General features: G+C 44.3%; 1 protein-coding gene across 50 annotated transcripts in view; it reads left to right on the top strand.

Moving 5' to 3' along the window:
• CACNA1C (calcium voltage-gated channel subunit alpha1 C) overlaps positions 1-23,044 on the top strand; it is a 752,487-nt gene that overhangs the window by 560,346 nt on the left and 169,097 nt on the right. For all 50 annotated transcript variants that reach the window (XM_019464982.2, XM_053895067.1, XM_053895065.1 and 47 more), the window contains exon 9: positions 4,847-5,019. In XM_019464982.2, coding sequence (XP_019320527.2) covers positions 4,847-5,019 — 173 coding nt within the window. The remainder of the gene's footprint in view (positions 1-4,846; positions 5,020-23,044) is intronic.

Raw genomic sequence — 23,044 nt, forward strand, 5'->3', positions numbered from 1 at the left:
CAGTTTTGAGTCACCATCTTGATCAAGCAGGACAGTAATATAAAAGTCACCACAATAATACAACCAAAATCCCACTTATTCATCAGTCAGATTTCTGATTAAGCCAACCTTCCAAAAGTATCCAAAAAACTCTCAGAGCTCCACAAAATTCACTGTCCCAATGATAACATGAACAGTAACCATCATTCTCCATGGCAGGCTCTATGCATGGAGCTGCAGGTATATAGCTCATTCAGTGTTCACAAAAACCCTATGAGTTAGGTGCTATTTATAGCTCCATTTTATAGAGAATAAAATTGAGGCTCAGATGAGGAAATTTCACTACAATTCTTACAGATGAAAATGGAGGATCCAGGGTTAAACCCAGCCAATGGGAATCCACAGCCTCTACCCCTATCCTTCATGTTGTACTGTCCCCAAACCCAGTTAACCAGTTAATCCTACATTCCTAGATCATAGTCAAGAAGACAGAGAGGTGAATAGCAGTAAGTGTAGTGAGGAGGGATGAGAGGAGCAGAGAGGAAGCAGAACCAACCCATAGGCTGGCTGCTGGAAACAGCCACTGGGAACAGAAAGAGCCCCAACAAGAACCCCTACACCCATCAGTTAGTGATTATATTATTTACAGTCCAACACAGTAGCTCATCCTCATAAATTATGTCCTTCAGTCACCAAAAAAAGTTAAATTGTGCTTGGACTATTCTGTTAAAGCAGGAAGGAAAGATGACACTCTATAAAGTAAAAAATAGAAATTTCGAGATTTTGGTCACCAGAGAGTTAGGCATCCTTTACCTAGAACCTTCACATATCTAGAGCATCTTCTTCCTCATGAAGCCAGATGGAGTCAGCGTAAAGAATATACATCTCATGGATTTTTTTTTCAAAATGGCTTAGTGTTCATTATCTATTGATCCTCACAAGCTTACAGGACTGGTATTACCACCAACAAGAATTGGATTATATTTGCTTTTCTCTCCGGAAATCTCTGTCTCCAGCCTACTAAAATTAAAGCAGTGACAGTGAGATTCCCAACATTGTACTTAAATTGTGGTCAGGTAGAAGTTCCTGGGCTCTGGAATCTGGTCACTCTTTGTTTTTAAGTGATTGCAAACAGAGAACTTCAGACATGTGCTTTCAGGAGACAAAGAACTCAGGATCTCTTAGATGGAGAGCCATCCTGTCCCCTTTCCCACTGGGAAATGGGTGTGTCTCCCCAAAACAGCAGGGGTCTTGGTGGAGAGGCATTTTGCAACCTGATAGCATGCCTGGCCCATGGCACATAGTTAAGACACAATGTCTAGGCCCAGAAAGAAGCAAGAGAAATGCCAGGACATGCATTCTTTGTGGGTGAAAGCAGAAGAGATAGCAACATCTATAGTCATTTTCATTTTCTGTATAGTTATGTTTTATGAGGTCACCATGAACATTGAGTTAATGAATACTAAACCATTACTCTTAGGAGAAATACAGGGTTAGGATCCTGTGAGTCTATAGTCACAAGATTTTTGTCAAATAACCAATACATAACCTTATTTTATGTGTGTTTCTGTTTAAAGGCATCTTATTTAATATATATTGTTGATTCATTAACATCGTGCTCATGGCACTATCACTGATGCCTTAATGGAGCTTATCTAACACATGTACTTTTTCTGTAAAGCACATCACAGCCTTCTTGCACTAAGGAACACTAGACAGCACTTCAGCATTGTGTTTGGGAGCTATTTTTAACAGAAAAACCACCAATAAAAAATGCAGAAATGTGAAAAACATGGCACTAAAGAGACCATAAAAAGTACACTTGTTTACAGTATAAGAGCTGAAACAAAGGCAGAGTGTTGCCTTGTTTAACCTCAGCTAGGAGTGTGATTCCAGTTTTACCCCATGCTGCACATATCTACATATGACCACAATGGCACACAAATATCAATTTGGGAGTGACAAATAAGTTTTAGCAAGTAGGCAAATTCGCAAATACAGAATCTATGAATAATTAGAATTGACTATATTGATCATGAGAGGGCCTAGAGCCCCACCAAGCCCTCTGTATTGATTGGATTTTCCACATGCACCTCCCTCTGTGTGCTTTACATTACTGAATACTGGCTCCAGCTCTCTATTCCACCTCTCACTTTTCACATTGGCCATTGCTGTGAAGAGCTGTGCTCCTGCCTTATAACAAATGCCATGGCTATGGCTGATTGTCTGGCCAGCTCTGGTCCCTGGGCCCAGCACAGCCCATCAGGCTGGGGCTTCATGTATTCATTAGTTCAGTCCCCAGAGCAGGCACATGGCTAGCATCCAGGCAAGGAGATAAAGCGAACCAGAAAATCCCTTACTGCGTGGGATCTGGAGAGAGAAACTGTGACTCACCTTCCATCCAGCCATAAGCCTAGTTATACCCCTCACACTGTAGGAGCCAAAGGGAGCCAGAAGGACTTCAGATCCAGTCCTGCCTCTTCTCCATTCCCTTCACACCCCCAATACAACCTCATGGATATTTATGTAAGTTCCCCAGAGTCTTGGAGTATGGATGATGAACTTTCATTCCATGGGGCAAATGCTGTAACATAAGACTGGATCGATTGTCCCTACTCCAGTTTGATTCCAACCCCGTTCTCCTGACTCCAGAAGGATGGGTAGTTGTCTTGTAACTAGGACTTGAGACCTCTGCAAAATAATCCAAAAGAGCTAAAGTGAACCCATAACTATTAAGTCACCTTACAACTCCAAACCCATTCCACAGAAAAGGAACGGAGAATGCAAATGTATGAGGGCATAATGATAGTCCAGAGAAGGCTCCTGGAAGCACAGCTATTGGAGTGGATTTGCATGGGGAAGGAACTACCATATGAGGTGACCATCTCTAGAGAACAAGCCTACAGCCCAGGTGGTATGCCCAGATATAGGGGGCATATCCATGCTCATCCGCAACAGCAAAAGGAGTGAGGGAACAAAGCAAGGCAAAGCTTCCATCTTCATTTTGAGCTGTCAATCTGGTTGCTTTTCCCTGGCATTAAACTTCCTTGGAAGAAAATGAAGGTAGTGCCAGTTGGCAGGAAGCCGGAGAAAGAGCAAGTTCAATCCAATTAGAACTGGATTCAATCAAATTTAAGAAGAAAATTCCATCCAAAGCAGAGCATCATTAAGACAGCAGTTCAAGAAAACTCGTTAGCTTGAGAGCCCCCGCATCTCCCAATTAAAAAATTCCCTAGAACTGGGTGTTGTATGGAAACCAATTTGACAATATATTTCATATATTGGAAAAAAAAAATAAAAATAAAAAATTCCCTAGACCACTCCTTGTCCTAACCCCTTTTCACCATAAAAATAGTGAATGCTAAAAATCTGTACGCTCTGAGGCCACATAAGCAAAATGCAAATCCTAAATAGATAGTGGATGTGGTGACAGAGGCATCTCTACAGGACTGAATGGATTCAGGCGCTGAGCTTTTGTCCCTCTGTGATTTGTTGCTGTGCCCTTCCTTCCAAGGTGCCTTTCCTTAGTGTGGCTTGTGCCTTCAAGGTGATTGCTACAGCCTCCTGCCCTGAACTAGGCCTTTACTGGTAAGAGAAGGAAGAATCAGGTCTCTGTGAACTAACCAAGATGCCCAGTACATGTCACACATACACACACCACCACCACCACCACCAAGGGCCCCATTTCCCATTGACTAAATATCAAAGACGAAAATGCTCCTATAGTCCTATTTTGGAAGAAAAGGCATTAAGAGTTCAGAACTAGCCCTCTTGAATATCTCCTTCTGCTGCCAGCCCCTTTCTTGCTAGAAAGTGCATTTGAAGTCAGAGAGAAAATAAGAACAGAATCAGAAAATAGGAAAGAAATACCAATTTTGTCAGAAATTTTTCAGTACGCCCTTCTTTCAGCAAATCCCAATCCAATTCCAATTTCTACTCATGATTACTTTAAACTGAATGCATCATTTAACTTTTATATCATCTTTCTTTTATATATTTTTCCATTCTGATTACATTTCTTTTTTAACATAAAGGGCAGCCCCCAGGACATTTTCTTGTGTTTGGAGTCCTCATTTGTCTCCTCATGGGGAAGAACTTTCTCTAGATTAGAAATCCTTCCAGGCATGTTAAAAGTGGCAAAACGAGCTCTAGTAGTAAGAATAGAGATTAAGGAGGTTAAATCTCCTGGGCCTTAAATCAGTGGTGTACTGGTAAATATTTACCAATCGGCTCTGCGGGAAGAAAAAGCCCTAGTTTGTAGCATTTTGCCAATTTCCATAGTGTAAATATTCCCACCGTGGCCAATTTCAAGCCACAAGGAGATATCAGTGAAGCTAGAGCAGCAAAGAGCTGTGTGTGGTGGTCTCCCAGGAGCCAGTGCGGGTGAGTGGGCTTTGGCACACCACCAGTCCTAACACCTTTGTCATCCAGAGATGTTTGTAAGGCTTTCCAGTGGCCACCCAATTCCAGGGGAGAATGAAAGTGCATGGTCCAAAACTGTCATGGAGGTTTTAAGTGACTGTTTGAAAAGGGTTTCCAGGTCACTGGAGTACAGTCACTATTAAAAGACAAAGTCTGTGACCGTGATCCAAGAATAATGAAATGGACTTTATCCGTTACTTTGTACTCTGGTGGCCTGTGTCAAGAATGTCCGCTTCAGTGACTTTCTGTTTATGTGAGAGTGAAGACAAAGCCTGGGATGAGAGAATGCTGTCTGTAGAAAGCAGGGGCAGGTGGGCAGGTCTCCTGGTGCAAAGAGAAGAAATTAATCCCTTTATTTCCTCTTATCTCCATCTCTCCTTCCCACCCACCTGGCCCTCTTCCTCTGTGTGCCCCCCTACCCTGCCACTCCACTCTCTCTTGCCAGAGAGTTTTCCAAAGAGAGAGAGAAGGCCAAGGCTCGGGGAGACTTCCAGAAGCTGCGAGAGAAGCAGCAGCTGGAAGAGGACCTGAAGGGCTACCTGGACTGGATCACCCAGGCAGAGGACATCGACCCTGAGAACGAGGATGAAGGCATGGATGAGGAGAAGCCCCGAAACAGTGAGCAGCTGTCCTGTCTTGGGCTGGGTTCTGGGAGAGGGAGGAGACAGAGTCCAGAACAGTGAAACCTTCTACCACCAACTTGTCCTTACAGTTTGTCTACCTGGAGCAACATTTGTAGCATTGATTGTGATCATTTCTGCTCATAGAAATCAGTCACAGATGGGAAATAATAGCTGTTGATCTGTAAAGCCTCATATTCCTTTTAGAATCCAAAGAGTCTAAAAGACAGTTGAGATTTTGCTAAGGTGGACTCTTTTTTTTTCTTTTTTTTTTTTTGATCAGACATCCTCCTCCAGGCTCCATCTCTTTGGGCAGGGGTTAGATTATGGTCTTCCCATTAGAGTTTTAAAATCCCTACTGTGTAGGAATGTGTGTACATATATATCCTAACACACATATGTGTGTCTAACATGTGAGTCCAGTTTCTTGTCCTTGTGAGTAGGCATTAATTATGTCCATTGTGTTCAAACCCCTCCCCAGTTGATTTCTTTGTGTTTCTACTCATTAGTAACTGAATTCTAATTGGGAATCTGGGAGAAGGAGCAGGTGCAGGGAAAAGAGAAGAAGACAGTCAAAGATGAGAACAAAGAACAGAATGTCTGCTCCCTCATTTCAGAGACTGATTTAACTATCATCTATCAACTATTCCCTTTCTAATAACTCTGCTCAAGATGAAAATACAAAATTAAAACACACAAACAACAAGGGACTGGTAACAACATAAATTAACAACCTGAAGAAACCCTTATGCTCTACTAAGTAGTTTGGCAAGTTGGAAGGCAACACCTTTGATGGATTGTAACAGTGAGCAATAATGCCATTGAGGGTCGTTCTGGAAAAATGCCTGGCACCTAATTTTATACTGTTAATGGTACTGTGGAGTAGTTGAACAGTTGGTGGACTGAATGGTTTGGTGAATAGATAAGTTGACCTGTGAGTGACAGAGAAGCTTACCTCAAAGACACAGGAAATGGCATCTTGGCTCCTCTCTTCACCTTGAGTCAGGGTGGAACCCCTAACTCATGAGTAATGGTGATGAACATGTTTCTTCCCATGTTATTAAAAATGTTCAGTATCCACTACTTGCTAAGCAATTAAGTGCCATCTACATAGACATATAGTTCTCCTGTTCTCTGGCTAACACAAGAGCTTCCATGGAGAAGTATGCTGCTTCCTGCCTTGCCCATTAAGTGAAAAAATTCTAAGGAATTTCCAGTAGGAAGTATTCTTTGCTGCTGGAGCAGATCACATTGACAAGACCCATCCACCCACCATCTGGCTAAACTTTGGGAAGAGCATACTGAACTGCCTACCCCAATGGGCAAAGTTTCTGCCAAATTTTCATAAGCTCAAACATGGATGAAATCAAACTCTGGAGACTGTTGTGCCTCTCACCTCATACTCTTTCCTCATGGCTGGAGAAGACTTTTGGGTCTACTTCTCATCCTCAGCCAACCTGTCCTCGGAGGACAGGTTGAGAACCTGGCTCCTTCAGTTGTGGAGATGGTGGTGGAACAGTTCTAGGGAATGAGGCAAGGGAATATGTATCGAAAAAGCAAGATATAGAGAGTAAAATAGACATTTGCAATGAAGTGAATGTGAGAGACTTAGGAACGGAGCCAGAAAATGGGGCCAAAGGACTGTCTATTGGGGAAGTCCAATTAAAAGCAGAATTGATGTGATTAAATTATTAAGGAGTTGGCAACGAAAAGATCTGCAGAAAAGGCAAGTGTGTGGCTTAGTAACTATATTCTCTTCTTCAGAACTTCATAGTTTGCCCTTCAAAACAAATAGGAAGAGAGAAATGCTGTTACAAATTACACGTGTGTTTCAATTAAAGTAACATCTTAGCCTTTGAAATTGTTAAAAGATTACAGGTTAGTGTACTTACCAGTTCTTTTCAGCTCAAAAATTAGGTGGTCGTTTAAAAAAACAAAAAGGTATCATCACTCTTCATCAATGACCCCGGCAACTTTCAGGCAGAATCCCTGTCAGCACTTACAAAATGCCACTGGTGGTGGGCACCGGTGAGACGGAGCTGTCTCCAGCACAGGGACAGTTTAATGGCACATTCCATGGTAGCTGGGCTTACATAAAGGGGCCCAATTACTCATTTTTTCTAGGAAAAGCTGCAAAACCACTGAGGAAGTAGAAGGAACAGGGATTGGAAAGACAACAGAGAGAAAGGGCATAGTTGAGAAGCATGTCTCTAAGTAATTAGAGTATGATGTTTCCAGTGAAATTATATGCAAAAACATATTCTAGTTCATTCTTTCCTCCCTCCTTCTGTCCATCCGTTAATTCAGGGCAACTCTGTGCCAGGCACTTTTTAGGCACTGGGGATATAGCAATGAACAAAATAGTCAAAACTCCCTGCCCTCATGGAAATTATATTCTAGTGGGGAGATAGACAATAAATTAACTAGTATGACAGAGAGTGGTAAGTACTGTAGAGAAAGATAAAACAGTGAGAGGGAGGCAGAAGTGTTGAGAGGTTGCATTTCTAGGGGAGGTGACCAGGAAATACCTCACTGAGAAGGTAGCATCTGAATAAAGACTTGAAGGCAGTAAGGAAATGAGCCATATAGATATTTGAGGAAAGAGCATTCCAGGCAGAGGGAACAGCCAATGGAAAGGCCTTGAAGCAGGAAGATGGCTGACATAGGAACAGAAAAGAGGCTAATGTGACTGGGGAGGAGTGAAAAACAGGGACAGTGGTAGGAGATGAGGTCCAAGGTTAATCAAGGAGCAGATCATGAAAATCATTATAAGAATCTGGACTTTTACTAGAAGGGAGCCAAGAAGCCTCAGGTGGTTTCAAGCTGAGAAAAGATACGACCCACCCAGGATTTTTATTTATGTAAAATTTAACAGGATCCCCCTGGCCATCATGTGCAAAATGAAATGAAGGTGAGTAAGGGTGAAGCAGGGAGCCAGGTGGGAAGCTACTGCCTCAAGAGACGGTGTTCAGCCTTGTCCTGGTAACATGATGTAATGCAGTCAGGCTCTACAATGGCAGCATTTGCTGACATATAACATATGAGATGTGAAAGAGAGAGAAGTCAGGGAGATCCCAAGGTGGTTGTCCTCAAAGTAGTAGGAGTAGAGTCCTCATTTACTGATACAGGGAAGATGGGGAGAGAAAAGATGTCAGGGCAGGAATATCATGAAAACCATTGTAGACCTTTAAGTTTGAAATGTCTATTAGACTTCCAAGTGGAGATGTTGAGTGAACAACTGGGATAAATCTAAGTCTGGGGAAAAGGTCTGGGACAGAATTATAATTTGCAGAGTCAGCATTAGCCTAGCTGCCATACTAGGGTGTAGTATAGACAGAAGTGAGACGCATTCCAAGAACCTGGGCCCCAGTGATGTTTGGAGACAGGGGTGATGAGGAATAACCAGCAAGGGAGACTTAGACAGGCACTGCCAGACAGACAGGAGGAAAAGTGAAGGAGGGTCCATGCTGCTCAGAGGTCAAGCAAAGTGAGCGCCAAAAGCGAATCATTGGGCTTAGCAATGTGGAGGTCACCAGGGCCTCAGCAAGAGCAAGTGGGTGAAATGGTTAGGGTCAAAGCTTGAGGGCAAATCAGAGTCTTCTTTCATGAATCTCTTGAGTTTAGCTACTTCACAGAATGGTATCAAGCATTGTTTGAAGACCCTCTGTTGTTGGCATGACCTAACTGTCAGCCATCTAAGTGTTTCCAGAAAGAGGAGAGGAGGAGACTCATGTAATCCAGCCTGCATGTGACCCTAAGAGGTTAGTGTCTAAAGGCCAACCTTGCATTATATCCCCATCTATAGTCATTTCAGTACTAGGCATTGCCTCTGCCACTGGTTACAGACAGCCTTAGGAGAAGGAGAAAATTACACTCATGAAGTGTTTCTGGGCCCAAAAGAGGTGAAACAAGCAGGGGGTAGGCTTGTGCACTGTTGCTTCTGTGTCACTTCCAAAGCAGGCAGCCACATGTGTCTTGGCCTTCAAGCCCTGCTCCTCTTGGGTAAAGACCAGGGTAATGCAGAGGCCTTCCCTCTCCCTCCGAGCAGCAACGAACATCCCTTTTGAAGGCACCACTTAGAAAACTATCACTGCTGCACAGAGCCCACTGGTAGAGATGTGCTGCTCCAAGAGACAGGGCCCTTTTTCCAGCTTCAATATTGAATCTAATAGAAGGCCAGTTGTTAGAGAGAAGCCATAGAGAAAGAGATAAAGTCAGAAATTTCTTCTTTCTTTTTCCTCCTCAAGATCAAAAAATGCATTTATTAAATATCTACCCATTTGGGAATCTCTGTCTCATATCATTAAGACATTTTAAATGCAGTCCCAGCCCTCTAAAGCTTGCAGTCTGACAGACATTTATGTGGATGAGCATATAAAAGACAGACAGACGGTGGAAGTGAAACATTGAATTTCCACATAGATAAGCAGGATTAAATATTTACACCAGTGGTATTCAGTTATGTGACTCGGGAGCCACTTTTCCAATCATCATTACCCGACAGAGCCGCGTGACTGCTACATGCCCTGCAGAGTCTGGGATAGTGTATTATTGAAATACAGAAATCTGAGGACTTATGAGAGCAGCAGGTTGCCCACAAAAAGGCCCCATGTGGCTCAAGAGCAGTAATCTGAAAATCACTGATTTACGTTGTACACATGTCAAGGGCATGTGCATCATTATTTCAACCTTTTTTTTTTTTTACAATTTAATCCATATAGTCAGTATTTACCGTGGACTTAGCTCATGGTCAGGGGTTACCACACGTCTAGATTTTTGTGACAGAATCCCACCAACCATCTGGCTCAGATTGCATGAGATGAAACATTAACAACTGTTTTTCCCTTGACTCCATTATTTTGTACCCTTTAGTTACCATGTGTGAGAGGGTCATCCTGACCCCATGCTGCTCAGTGACAGTGGACTGTGCAGACCCCAGATAACTCTTGCTCCCCCACCCCCGTTAATTCCCAGCTGGTCCAAACAAGGGCCCTAAAACTTTAGTGTTGGAATGTGGCCTGAGATAAGGTGAAGAAACTGGAGTCCAAGATAGGAACAGCTCACTTGAGCTGATTATTGGAGAGAGCGGGACTCAGAGCTGGGTCCCCTGATTCACCATTCAGGACTCTCCACCACACCATGATGCTCCTCACAGAAGCCTCGTCAGATAGTTCTCCCCAATTGTCCCTCACTCCTCCCATGGCACTTGGGATGTGTCCCCCTCTTCGCATGCTTGCTAGGCTACACTGTGAGGTCCTCAGGCAGCTGCTCTTAATTCACCCTGTGTCCCTACTCCTTGACAAATCCCTGGGCTTGGAAATATTACTGCACATATAATGCAAGTGATTTACAAGAGTTTGTGAGTGCCTGTCCATAAGCAAGTTTTGGCAAAGGATCTTCCACCTTGCCCTGGGCTGTTAGGACACAGAAGCCCTGACCATCACAGCTACTTCGTTCTGTCTGTTCAGAAGTGACTTTCTTGTGGCATCATTAATGACTGTCTTTTGGAGTACTTTCATATATACATCTGTTGTCCACTAGCTCTGAATCATTCTCCACTCTTGCAAAGTGTCATTTGAAGCCAGGCAAATGGGCATGGAACCCACATAGGCAAGGACAGTGGCAAGGTAGAAGGATTGCAGTGTCATGGAAAGGTGTGGGGAGCTCTTGAGAAATGAGAGAGAGCTGTGCCCTGAAGATGCCAGTGTCTAGTGGGAGTTGCTATACACCAGGGCTCTGCAGTGACACTATTTCATGGATTCTCTGGCTCCAGTGGTAGCATTGTGTGTGGTACCTCCCTTAGGGGGGTCATGTCATAACAAAGACCCAGACGGGGGTTTCCATAGGTAGCCATCTGCCTTTGGAGCACAATCTGGCTGCTGTGCTATCTGGCCCTGCAAGTTTATAGATGCCATTGTCCCAGCCCCGGGAACAGTGGAAGAGCTACATGAGGGGTGGTATTGAACATAAGTGAGAAGTTGAACATAGCAATTCCAGTGAGCTGCCATATACTTCTTACAGCAAAACCAGTTTGTGGTAAAGCTTGTTAACCTTGAGCCATGACAGTCTTCTCAGTGAATGATGGCTATATGCTTCTGGAGGAATGGAGAAGTAAAAGCCCCATAGAATTTGACAGACTTTGATGGCCTGCCCGTGACCAGCCTTAGGTCAGTGTAAAGGTGCCTGACTGGTGTGTGAAGTTATAGGTTAATAACTGCTCCTGCTCTGGAAGCACGTACGCACCCCTTCCCTACCCCTTACCCCCACCCACTCAGGGAGACTCCCACTTCACACACCCTTTCAAGACAGAAGGAAGCTTCCTGCATCCTTGCAGGGCCCAGGGCTCTGTGGTGATGACATATGAAGGAGAAAAAGGCAAGCTGGGGGAGCACAAGAGCACACACAGGGTTATATCTTTAGGGGGGCTTGTGCCAAAAATCAGTTATACCCAACAAGAAGACAAATGGTTACATTTACAGTGAGGAAAATAGTCAACACCAGCTGAGAAATGTACCAGAAGAGGGCTTCTTACACCTTTTTAGATCTAGCACCCATGGCAGCAAGCACTCAGGTACTTGCCAGGCAATGCTGCAGTTTCCTGGAGACACAAGATTACCCACTGAGCCACCAGATCACTCCTGCTGCTCTTGCCATGTGAAGGGATAAGTGGGAGCTGTCTTCCTGGGATCACTGGCCAACTGTGCACTCAGCAGGGGCAGAGCAAAGAGGCTGTTAGATCTTGAAGGACTGAGAAAGGCCAGGAGTCCTCGGTGGGGCCCCAGAGCCTGGAAGGTCCATTCCTTCTCCAGTGCCTGGGAGAGAGCATCCTCTGCCTTCCAACCAGAGTTCCAGCCCAAACCAGCATCTTCCAAGCCTTCTTCTGTCTCTAGCAACTTCACTACCCTCCTGACTACAGGCCACTGGGCCAGAGGGCTTCTTTTTCCTCCCTCTTTCTCCCCACTCCTCCTCTTCTGTGATCCTTCCTCCATTCAGTCAACTGTCAGGTCTTATCAGTTCCTCCTGCCCCATGGAGAGTCCCCTCACCCCGTCCTTCCCTTTCTCTCCACCTCTCTTCCCCCAGGTAGTAACCATATGGCTGCCCTGCCCACCAGCCCCACTTCCATACACCCTGCATGATGTGGCCAAATTCATATTTCTACAGCTGACATGTCAGTTTCCTGCTAGAAAGCTTTAAATGTCTCTGCACAACTGTAAAATAAAACCTGAACATCTTCTCTCAGTATTGCCAGCACCTCTGATCTCCCAGCCAATAGTTTGATCATATCACTCTCTATTCACCCTCAGAAAAACTAGACTACTCTTTTTTTTTCCAAACAGGTCTGCTACTTTCTTGCTTCTGGACTTTGATGCATCTCTCCCTAAAATACCATTTCCCTCCTCACCTCACTCACCTGCTCCAACCCTGCCTACCAGCTCAGTACCAGGAGCATGTCTTCAGTCCTCCCAGACTTTCCCTCTCAGGACAAGCACTGTCAGACACTCTAGACCTCTCCCCTGCTTCACCAGTGTGAGTAGAGAAGGCCCAGCCCTCTTGTCATACAGAAAGCTCTTGGGAGGCAGAAAATATGCTTTACTAACTTCTTATTCATTCTCCCACTCAGCATCCAGTACAGTGATTTATAATTAATAGACTACCCCCATCCAAAAAAGATTGAACCAAATTGAGTTGAATCCAAGTCTTTGGATCAAGAATACTAAAGTTTTATATATCTACATTGCTACCTACTTGGCCAAATACCCTTTGTCTAGTCTTAGCCATACTCAGAGTAGGCCCTCAGAGAATGTATCAGCATTGGAAGTCTGGGTAGAAATGATTTAGGGGTTAAGAAAGTGGGCCTAGATGAACAGCTGGAAGGAGGTAGAATTATAGACCCACTGAAAGAAAAAGCTTGATGGTCAATGGATCAAGGGGGTGAGATCCTCCACTCCCACATTCTCTCCCTGAGGGGGAGTCATTGTGCTGAGGGGACGCACAGCTTGTGCTTTTTGGATTATGAGATTGGATACTGGACACATATCAGCCTTCTATGGGCTCTCCTTGTTGAGGCAGAACAGAGCTAAGGGCATGACAGGGGACATGTCTTTTCCTTGCATGCAAGGGGGGAAAGACATAGATTATCTCATTTAATCTTCCCCAAGATCATCTTATGTAGATATTCATGTCCCATTTTATAGATGGAAAAACTGAGGCTCTGAGAAGTTCACTTGTTCATGTCCTATAGCTTGCACATTGCACCTAACCTCAGGTAGGTAGGCCTTGAGTCCAGTTCTGCTGACCCTGTACTATATACCTTTATACTCATATATTCCTTATACCATGATCTCTCCCCTCAGTATTGTGGTGACTGTCCTCCTCCTCCAGCCAGAAGGGTACTAGAAGAGGGCTTCTCTAACCCCCCAGAGGCCAGAGTAACCTTTTCATCTCCTTCCTTACAGCATTTATTACCTTCAGTCTAATGGGCAAAGCAAGATAGAGGAAAGGGGGAGAGGGGAGGACAGCAGAGGGGAGAAAGTGGCAGGGAAAACTGATCTTAAATGTTAACATAAAGGGGCATGAGTTTGATGTTTAAAGAAAGAGAGAAAGGATGAGCTTTATGATTATAAGAACTATGTTTGAAGCATAACAGGAAGTGATGGCATTATCTTGTTCAAGAGAAAAAAAAAAAGTTAACTGAGATCAAAAACTGTCCACTTGGGAGTGCCCGGGCAGCTCAGTTGGTTGAGTGTCTGACTCTTGATTTTGGCTCAGGTCATGATCCCAGAGTTGTGGGATCTAGCCCCGTGTCAGGCTTCTCTCTGAGCATGGAGCCTGCTTAAGATTCTCTCTCTCTCTCTCTCTCTCTCTCTCTCTCTCTCTCTCTCTCTCTCTCTCTTCCTCTGCTCCTCCACAGCTCATGCATGTGCTCTCTCTCTGTCTCTGAAATATTTTTAAAAAACTATCCATTTGGGGTGGTGCCTGGCTGACTGAGTCAGTAGGACATGTGACTCTTGATCTCAGAGTCATGAGTTCAAGCCCCATGTTGGGCATGGAGCCTACTTAAAATAAAATAAAATAAAATAAAATAAAATAAAATAAAATAAAATATGTTTAATCTTTAAAAAAAAAAAACACGTCCATTTGGAATAGTTTAAGAGATAATCTTGCTTGAAAGAAAACATGAATATGACCTGTCAGAATTTCTTTCAGTTCAGGGCCCTTTGGGACTTGATTAAAGGATAGTGTTGTCAACCAGAATGCTCCAGGAACGGGGTATTCTAGCTCACTGACCATCTAGTCTCCTGCCTTGGCAAGTCCACTGTGAGGTACATGATACAGTTTGTCTCTGACAATGCAGGATTATGCAGTGCAATGGGGTCATCGCTTTCAAACCTCTGATAATCCTAGCAGCCTCGGCATTATAGAGGCCCAGAGGAAGAATCCTGGCCAGGGACAGCCTCACAGCGAGGAGTTCATATGTGGTGTTTTTGGAAAAGTCTTGTCACCTGCCTGAAACCACAAAACCCTTTGAACAATGGATCTGCCCATTCAGCCTCACCCAGGGTAGGCGCCCAGTAAAGTGCCGATTTTAATTTGGTGCTTTGCAAACAGATCGACACACCTGGGAGCTGGAAGTAGCTCAGCAAATGGATCTAAGGGGAGATGAGGCATCCTAAATTTCCTTTGATCCACTTCTTCTGATAACCAGTGCTCAGCCCCCAAGCAGAGCCACCCACAGTACAGTTGCCCTTGGCTCCTAACACCTATCCCTCCCTTCCTTCCACATAAACACTGACAGATAAAAGCCCCATGTCACATCAAGATATATTATCTGTCACAAGGCTGTTAGTGAAGGAGAAGGAGTGACAGCTCCTGCCTCTATCATGTGTGCTGATGTGGAAAATTATCATCTGGTAATGGAAGGAGATTAACCACGTACTATATTTCCATCATCAGGGTGTGTGGTAGGGGAGGCCAGCAGAAGGGGCTCAGAAACTGTGATCACTGGCCTTATGGTAATGAACAGTTTTGGGGAGACCTCGTGGAGTCACACATGCTCATTTGAGAGAGACATTTGTGCGTTCATTCAACACATGTTTAACTACCAACTGTCCGCTCAGAATACCAAGATAAATAAACACAGTCCATGTCCTAAGGGGACTTACAGCTTAGTTAAGGAGATAGATGCACACACAGGTTACAGCAGTGAGCTGAAGGTATGAAAAAGGTACTGGAGAAATACAGGAGAGAGGAAGTAGCATTTGGAAGAGGGTGGACAGGCTGCCTACCCAGGGAATGATTCTGGAGGGGTGCCATGTCAGTCAGGATGGGCTAACTGTTGTCATAAGCAAATCGAGTCTCAGTCACTTGACACAGTGAAGGTTACTTCTTGCTCCACAGTTCAGTGTGGGTTTGATATTGGTAGGAGGGGACATTCACCTCCACACAGTCTTTGAGGACCAGGCTTCTTCCTGCTGGCAGCTATACCACCCCCTGGGCCTCTACGGATCCCCTGCATGTGACCAGAAGAAGAAGGAAGGGAGAGGAAGTATAGAGGGGCATTCGGGAAGCTTTGAAGACCATGCCTAAAAGTGTGGGCATGGCTGCCATCCCCATCTCATCGGCCAAAATAGTTACCAGCTCTAGCTAGCTTCCAAGGGGCTGGGAAACATAGTCTAGCTAAGTTCCCAGGGGGGAAAGAACAACTAGAGTTGTGTGGACACGTGGCAGGAACTATGCTACAGACCAGAATCAGTTCACAAGGCAAAAAAGATGAGAATGGACATTGTAAGCTGAGGGAGCCACATATATCAAGTATAGAGGCAAGTAATAGGAGGATGAAAACGAGGAAGAGGAGAAAGGAAAGGACCTGACTCTGGGGTGCAGGGGGAGAAACCAAAGACAAGCCAAGAAAGAAGACAGCCCTGGTCCCAGAGGGCTTCAGACATGGACTTTATCCTCGGGATAAGGAGGGGCCACTGAAGAGACTTAAGCAGAGTTCACTGTTGAAAGGTCACCATGCTCTTAATGGGAACAAGTGGTTGGAGGGATGGAGAAGCTGCAAGCAGGGAGGTCGGTCATTTCAAGGGCTGATATAGCCAAAATGAGGGTGATAGAAGGGGAATGGGGTGCAAAGATGACTTTCCACCCATCTCCTGCATCCACCAGGACAGTCCTGGGGAATGACAGACCAAAATGTCTTTGGGATAAATACCCAGTAATTTACCAGACCCAGGGATGGTGGAAGGGTTGCAGCAGTGACCTGTCCCCCTGAAGGACTCCCCGTGGGAGCTAGTTTGTCATGTCTGGGAGCCCTATCAACACTTGGCCCCTGCTGTTCAAGGCTTGTTTCTATCCACGACCATAAACACACCAACAAGCAGTCCCTTTACCCTGAAAGGTTCCATGTGTAGAATTCAAGTGACTCTACCTCATTTAATCCCTGCCCTTGTGATTAAGTAACTTATGAAAAAAAAAAAAAAGTTCAGTAGCAATCCCAAACATAGGGCTTTGATGGCTCCATCCTTCAGGATTACTTCATCAAATGGAAATGCACATGCCTCTGGTGATAACTACAGTGTTTCCAAAAGAGATTTATGCTCCCATATAATAGGAAATATTTTGTCCTCTTAAATAACTATAGTACCTGCTGTAAGTGCTGGACTATTAATCATTATGATCACTGTGCATTTAAGTCTTGTGGTTAGTAGGACAGGACTGGAGCCTGGTCAGGAACAACAAAATCACCCTAAAGGACTAGCTCAATAGAAGAGTGGTCCCTTGGGAAGATGAATGGAACTCTTAAAATCAGAAGGCAAAATGTCAGTAGTCGGCTGGGCTGAAGGCAAGGAGAAGAGGGAAAGCTGGAACAGGGAGGGTTGGTCCAGTTAAGCGTTATTCCTGCCTCCCTCTGGGCTACTGTAACCAGTTACCATAGACTGCATGGCTCAAACAAGATTGATTTCTCATACTTCTGGAGGCTGCAAGTCTAAGATCAGAGTGCCAGTGTGGTCAAGTTCTTAGGCAGGGTCCTTTTCCTGTTTATAGAGGGCTGCTTTTTTTCTGTGTCCTTACATGGTAAAAAGAGCACAAGCCTTCTCCCTGACCTCTTCTTCTAAGGCTGCTGATCCCAATCCTAAAGGCTCTATACTAATGACCTATGACTTCCCAAAGGTCCCATCTCCAAATACCATCACATTGGTATGTGTTGGGTTTCAACATACGAATTTGGGGTGACACAAACACTCCATTGCAGTGACTTTTCTGTGTGTCCCTGTACTAGGCTCTGGATTCCTTCTTTAGCCAAGTGGATGGCTCCAGCACAATCAGAAAATCACAGAATCCTAAAGTCCTGGGGCACAAAGGGGTCTTCAGGTCACTGAGTCTATCTCCCAGCATCTGGGCAGAGCCACACAGCGTCCAGTCATGCCTTACCAGATGCTAAGAGAAGCATCTGGGTGATTTCTGTAGGACCCTATCTCCTATAAGACTGGTATGTTTCCTGAAGACAGCAAAGGGCAGATTTCCTCCCCACTCACGGTGCTTACAAACTACTTTTTCTCAGATATGCATGTAGGTTTTAACACTCTCAGGGCAGATCATACAACGTGCTCAAGGACAACATAGTGGGAACTGGGCACAGTCCTCCCAGAACAGAATAATCACTGTTGTTCATTTCTGAACACCTGACTTCAGGCCTACCCTTAGACTTCAATGAAAAGGCCATAAACTTTCTTCCCCCTGCCCCCAGTTTGGATCCACCAGGAGGACCCAGACTATCATGACATTCAGTGTCACACATCTCAAAGTGGAGGATGAGCAAGAAAAATGTTTGCAATTAAGACTCTATTCACAAAATACAGTCCATGAATGAATGGTCTCCTGCAGAGGTCATCGAGGAAGACCAGAGTGAAAGAGTCAAATGTCCTATTCCAGATGAGATCTCCAGATAGCCTAGGAGAAAAAAAGGAAGACAAATATTTAGCCATGCAGATTCATACTAATATATACTCTTTTCAATAAAGACTTAATTCATATTAGTTCATCAGACTGACAAAAATTACTCCCAGCAAAGATCTTCAGGGACGATTCACTAGGTAGAGCTTTGATGGAAGAAATTTAAGGTTTGTGCTTTCCAAAAATGTATATTCAAATTTTGATAAGGTCCTTGGTGTTGGTTTGTTTTATTTTTATTTGTTTACAAAAAAGTATGAATATTAAGATACTTTTTAAACATCTGGACTAAAAAGCCTTTGATGATCCCTAAATGATGTTCTAAAAACAATTTGCCAAGCATAAAGCTGGTTTTGACTAACATACCCTAAATCTCATACACAGGACTTCACAGTGCCTCATATGCAGGAACACAAGCATTCCAAGATTAGAGGTCAAGAGAAAATATAAACACAGGCCCAAAGCTGTTAAGGAATTATTACAACTGCCCTGGAACTTGTCTGTGCTGTGTTTGGGTGTGATATAATAGATTTGTTCTCAACAACTTACTGACGAGTTGGAAAGCCTTAATTATATGCTTGACAGGCTGGCTTTAAGGGGAAAAGCCTTTGTTTACCTTCCCAATTCCAAGCTTCAAATCAACCTGTCCAACCACTATATCTCATTTCAATGACTCATGAGATATAATAATGGTATCCAGTATCAGGCCAGTTACTATGCTAACAAAATTCTCTGAAATTGCAATACGTACATATAAACACAGACATATATACAAACTTACACACATACACACCTTACACATGGACAAGAAAAAATTGAGGGCCCCTTCTAGTCAGAAATATTCAGAGTTGGAGTCTCGTTGTATGTATTATTACTTGCTTCAGTAAGCTGAGTTCAGCTATGATGAGAAGTTTGGCACCACATTTGCTGTGCCCAGCACAGGCAGAGGAAAAGATCCCTGCTATCACCTGAGGGGAGAGCCTCTTCTTGGTGTGAAAAGTAATGCCAATGGTAGAGGGCCCTAGCCCCCTTGACCTACAGCCCATTCTGCCATTCAGCAGTGACCGTGAAGTTGCAGTGGTCGGTTGCTGACAATCGGGCAAAACACCCTAGGTTTTCCTCAGGAAGATCCCAAGCTTTAGTAAAAATTGTAGAGCTGCTTTTTAAGCCTCTCAGATGGTATACATTTTCATTATAATTTCCGTAATCACATTAATCCACTTGATGAGATGAGTTGAGAGTGCAGCAATGTGAGATGAATGGCCCTCACCTTTCTCTCCTAACAGGATGCCAGAGTTTTAGGTGGGAGTAGTCTGTGTGATGTAGTGGTGCTGATTAGGAGCCTGAGAGAAACAGGCCACTGGCTTCCAGGTCCCACTCAGTTACCAACTGGCAATTAGTCCTTCTCAGTCTTCTCATTGGTAAAATGAGGGGTTGGGCCAGACAGCAAAGTCCTCCCCCACCACCCCACCATGTCTTTTGTTTCTGTACTTCTAAGTTGACATATGTTAGCTTTAGTCCTAGGAGTCTGAACCAAACCTGGATCTCTCCAGTCCATCAAACCCCAGAAGGATTTAATTGATTCTAGAATCCTGCAGTTCCCAGACCCCCAGAATTTGTACTGGGTCTCCTGCAGGATTCCCTGAACTCTGGAAGCAGCCTGTTGTTCCAGAGACCCTCCTGGCACCTATATGCACTCCGATCTCCCTGCCTTGAAATCCCAGCTCCACCATCTGCCTTTGGAACTGCATCAGCTCCGTTTCTACCTGCCCTCCCCTCACCGCACCCTCCACCTCTCCTCACTCCCAGAACACCTACTCCAGGCCTGCACCATATATTGTGTCTATTTATTTATCCATCTTATACAATCTACTGGGGCACATACCTTATGAGGGTGGGAATTTTGTATTTTCAGCATTAGCACAGAGCCTGGCAGATAGGCAATGAGTAGCAGTTGGAAAAGGGATGAGAGATGGGGTTCAGAGGGGGAGAGGGAGAAAAGTGTGGTCTTGGCCTGAAAGTCTGAAACTCTGCCATTGGGAACAGATGACTGGGGCCTGCCTTGTCACAGTGTCAGAGCTAAAACCAGGAAGGGCCAGATGTGATCTAGCAGAGGATATATAATGAGTCAGACACACAAATTAATGTTTCGTCTTCCATTTCTGATCTGTCAACATTTCTAACTTCTGCTAGAGGAAAGGCCCATTCCTTGATGTTTTTCTTCAGGTCCTCACCTCTTCTCCACTTTATTCTTCACATTCATCCAGAGAAGTATCAGAAATATCCTTATTTTCTTTCTCTCTCTGGAAGGCCAGCTAGCTGGCTAAGAATGGCAGTCAGGAAATGGTTAAGAGAGTACCAAGAATAAATGCCTAGCTGCTTCTTTAGGATGGGAAAACTGAATACGTTTAAGGCTTGAAAAGGTCAACTATCTTCCAAGAGGGCAGAGGTTTGATTTTCATCCATTATGTGGTCTTTGGCATCATGCTCATTTCATTCACTGGATGCGATGGAGATTTATGGAGTAAATGTTATCACAAGCTGAGACTTAATGAGATCTCAACTGTATCTCCTGGATGTAGTGGAAAGCAACCATTTTGGTAATAAATAGAGAACAGCATCTAATTTGTAAATTCCTCTTTCCGTTTCTAAGTTTAATCAGATCAACGAAACTGAGGGGAAATGTTGATGACCCAAAATTATTTTCCATGCCTCAGTCTGGCCAGGAAGCATCACTCCTAACGGAAATGGCATGTTGCTCTGGCAATGGTAGGGGATGACATTTGTCATTAGACTAACCCAATTGTTGCATATTAAAAAATATATTTAGACAAAAATCTATTTAAAACCAAACTGGAACTGAGGCTCCAATATTGCTGTGACTAGTGTCACTGGTTCATAGAAGCAGAAATTCTTTCCAAGTAAGTTACAGAAATCTGGAGCAGGGGCCACTCTAAAAAGGCCCAGGACCCATATGATTGCACCCAACTGAGATCCAGAGTAAGGCTAGAAGGACCACCATGGTGCCCAGGTTGTGGTCCAAAATAACCTTTTATGGCAAGGCAGAGAGCAGGTTAGGAGACCAGAACACAATCTCTGGCAGGTTCTTGGTTTCATTTAGGGTTTAAAAAAAGAATCCAAAAAGCACAAAAGGGATGTAAATGCAGCTATCTTCTTTCCAATTGTGCTTAAATAGGTTTTCAGGATTCATGATAGTTAAAGATGTCTACAGATTGTCTTCTCACAAGCTGTTAAGCATTTCCAGGCAGGGACCGTACCATAGGTAAGTTACTGTTAGCACACAGTAGGAACTTCATGAATATTTCATGAAAGGACTGACAACAATGATGAAGACATGGGGGAGGTTGATGGCCCCAAAGGGAACTCCATTAACTGCAGCCATCCTTAGGGACTGGCCCTGGGAAAACATATATCATCACTAAGAAGTGTTCAGACTCCAGATGACCTTTTAGATGCAAAGCAAGTGATCCTGAGGTTCTTCTGTTTAGCCTGAATTTTGCTTTTTCATTCCCCAATAAATATATACAGTTCCCAGGCATATTATCTCTAATCCTCACTTAAACCTCCAAGACTGGTATTATTATCTCCATTTTTTCAGATGAGAAAGATAAGGTTCAGATAATTTGCCCAAGGCCAGACAGCCAATACAAGGCTTAGCCAGGACTCACGCCCAGGTCTGTCTGACTCTAAGGACCAGCCTCTTTCTCTTTTGTCAGGCAGGAAAGAGGTGAGCACAAAGAACAAGGTAACCCCCCACCCCCCCCTCCCCCTGCCAGAAATACCTGGTGATAAGGAGGGGAAGTAGAAGGGAAAGAAGACCCTGAAAAGTAGGAGACTGATTCGTAGTCTCAGCTCTACTATGAATAGCTCTGTAACCTTGAACAAACCCTTCCCCCTCTAGGCCTCAGTTTCCTAGTATGTAAAAGTAATAATCTCTGGTTTTCTATAAACCCTTGAGCGTTCTGATCCCTTATAGCCCCCTCTGGCACTGTGTTTTTCTTTGAGTCCTATATTCCAGAAGTTATGGGTGTCTGGGCCAGGCAGAGAATATCCTCCTTTTCACAGACCCTGTCTCTGCCCTTCATGGCTGGGCAGCTACAGTTGGCTACAGGATAGACAATGTCCAAAGTTCTTACTAGAACCTTGGGTGGCCTCCCTCCAGCATCCAGCAGCTATGCTTCTGCTCTGTTCCCAGAGCCAATATCCTGATAACTTTGTCTCTACCTTGAAAGCATTGAATGTTAGGATTTCAGCACTGGAAAGTGTCTCAGAAGCTCATTCCTACTCCCCTGGTGTCTTCATCTATGCATTAAACTCCTGTATAGCATCTATACAATATGGAGTCCATCCCCCCCCCTTTCCTGAACATTCTGTGAGAGGAACTCACCAACCAGGTCACAAGAAACCCCTTCCATTTTTGTGCAACTCCAGTTTTTATAAAATTCTTCCTTCTCCTGAGCTGACAGGAGACAAGTTGCTATTTAACTTCCACACCCTGGTCTGAGGTGTCAGGGGGCACAACAGTGCCCTCCCGATGGCATTGTTAATTACCCTCGCCTGGCTAATTACTCACACTAATTGCTTCTCTGTCTCTGCTTTCCCTCCTGCCTTACATTTCCATTAGGGCTGTGCTTCTGACATCATTGCCCACATCTTCCCATTGGTCCTCCAAGTAACCTATGAGGGAAGCACTGAGCTGTTAAAACCATGTATCCTTCCCAGACACTGAGTCAGTGCTGAGGAGCACCCTGGAACAGGGCTCCTGACTCTGGCATATACAGTTTCTATGACACTTCTCTGCCTGCATCTCTCTTTCCCCCACCCCTACGCAGGACATCTTTCCTCACCAGTGCTGACCTCTGTGCTTAGTCCCTCCCATCTGCAAGGAGGCTCACTGTGTATTTTATTGGAATAAAAAATGGGCTACTGTCTCCTTTCTGCTTCTCCAAGTCAGGCAAATACTCTATCTTCAGTCCTTTCCAGCTAACCATCAGATAAGGATTACTCCCATAATGCAAGCAGCAAAAGCAATAGAGTTGCATGGATCTGC

This window comes from Panthera pardus, unplaced genomic scaffold (assembly GCF_024362965.1).
Source record: "Panthera pardus isolate Hobbes unplaced genomic scaffold, ASM2436296v1 HiC_scaffold_6, whole genome shotgun sequence".
Classification (NCBI taxonomy): domain Eukaryota; kingdom Metazoa; phylum Chordata; class Mammalia; order Carnivora; family Felidae; genus Panthera; species Panthera pardus.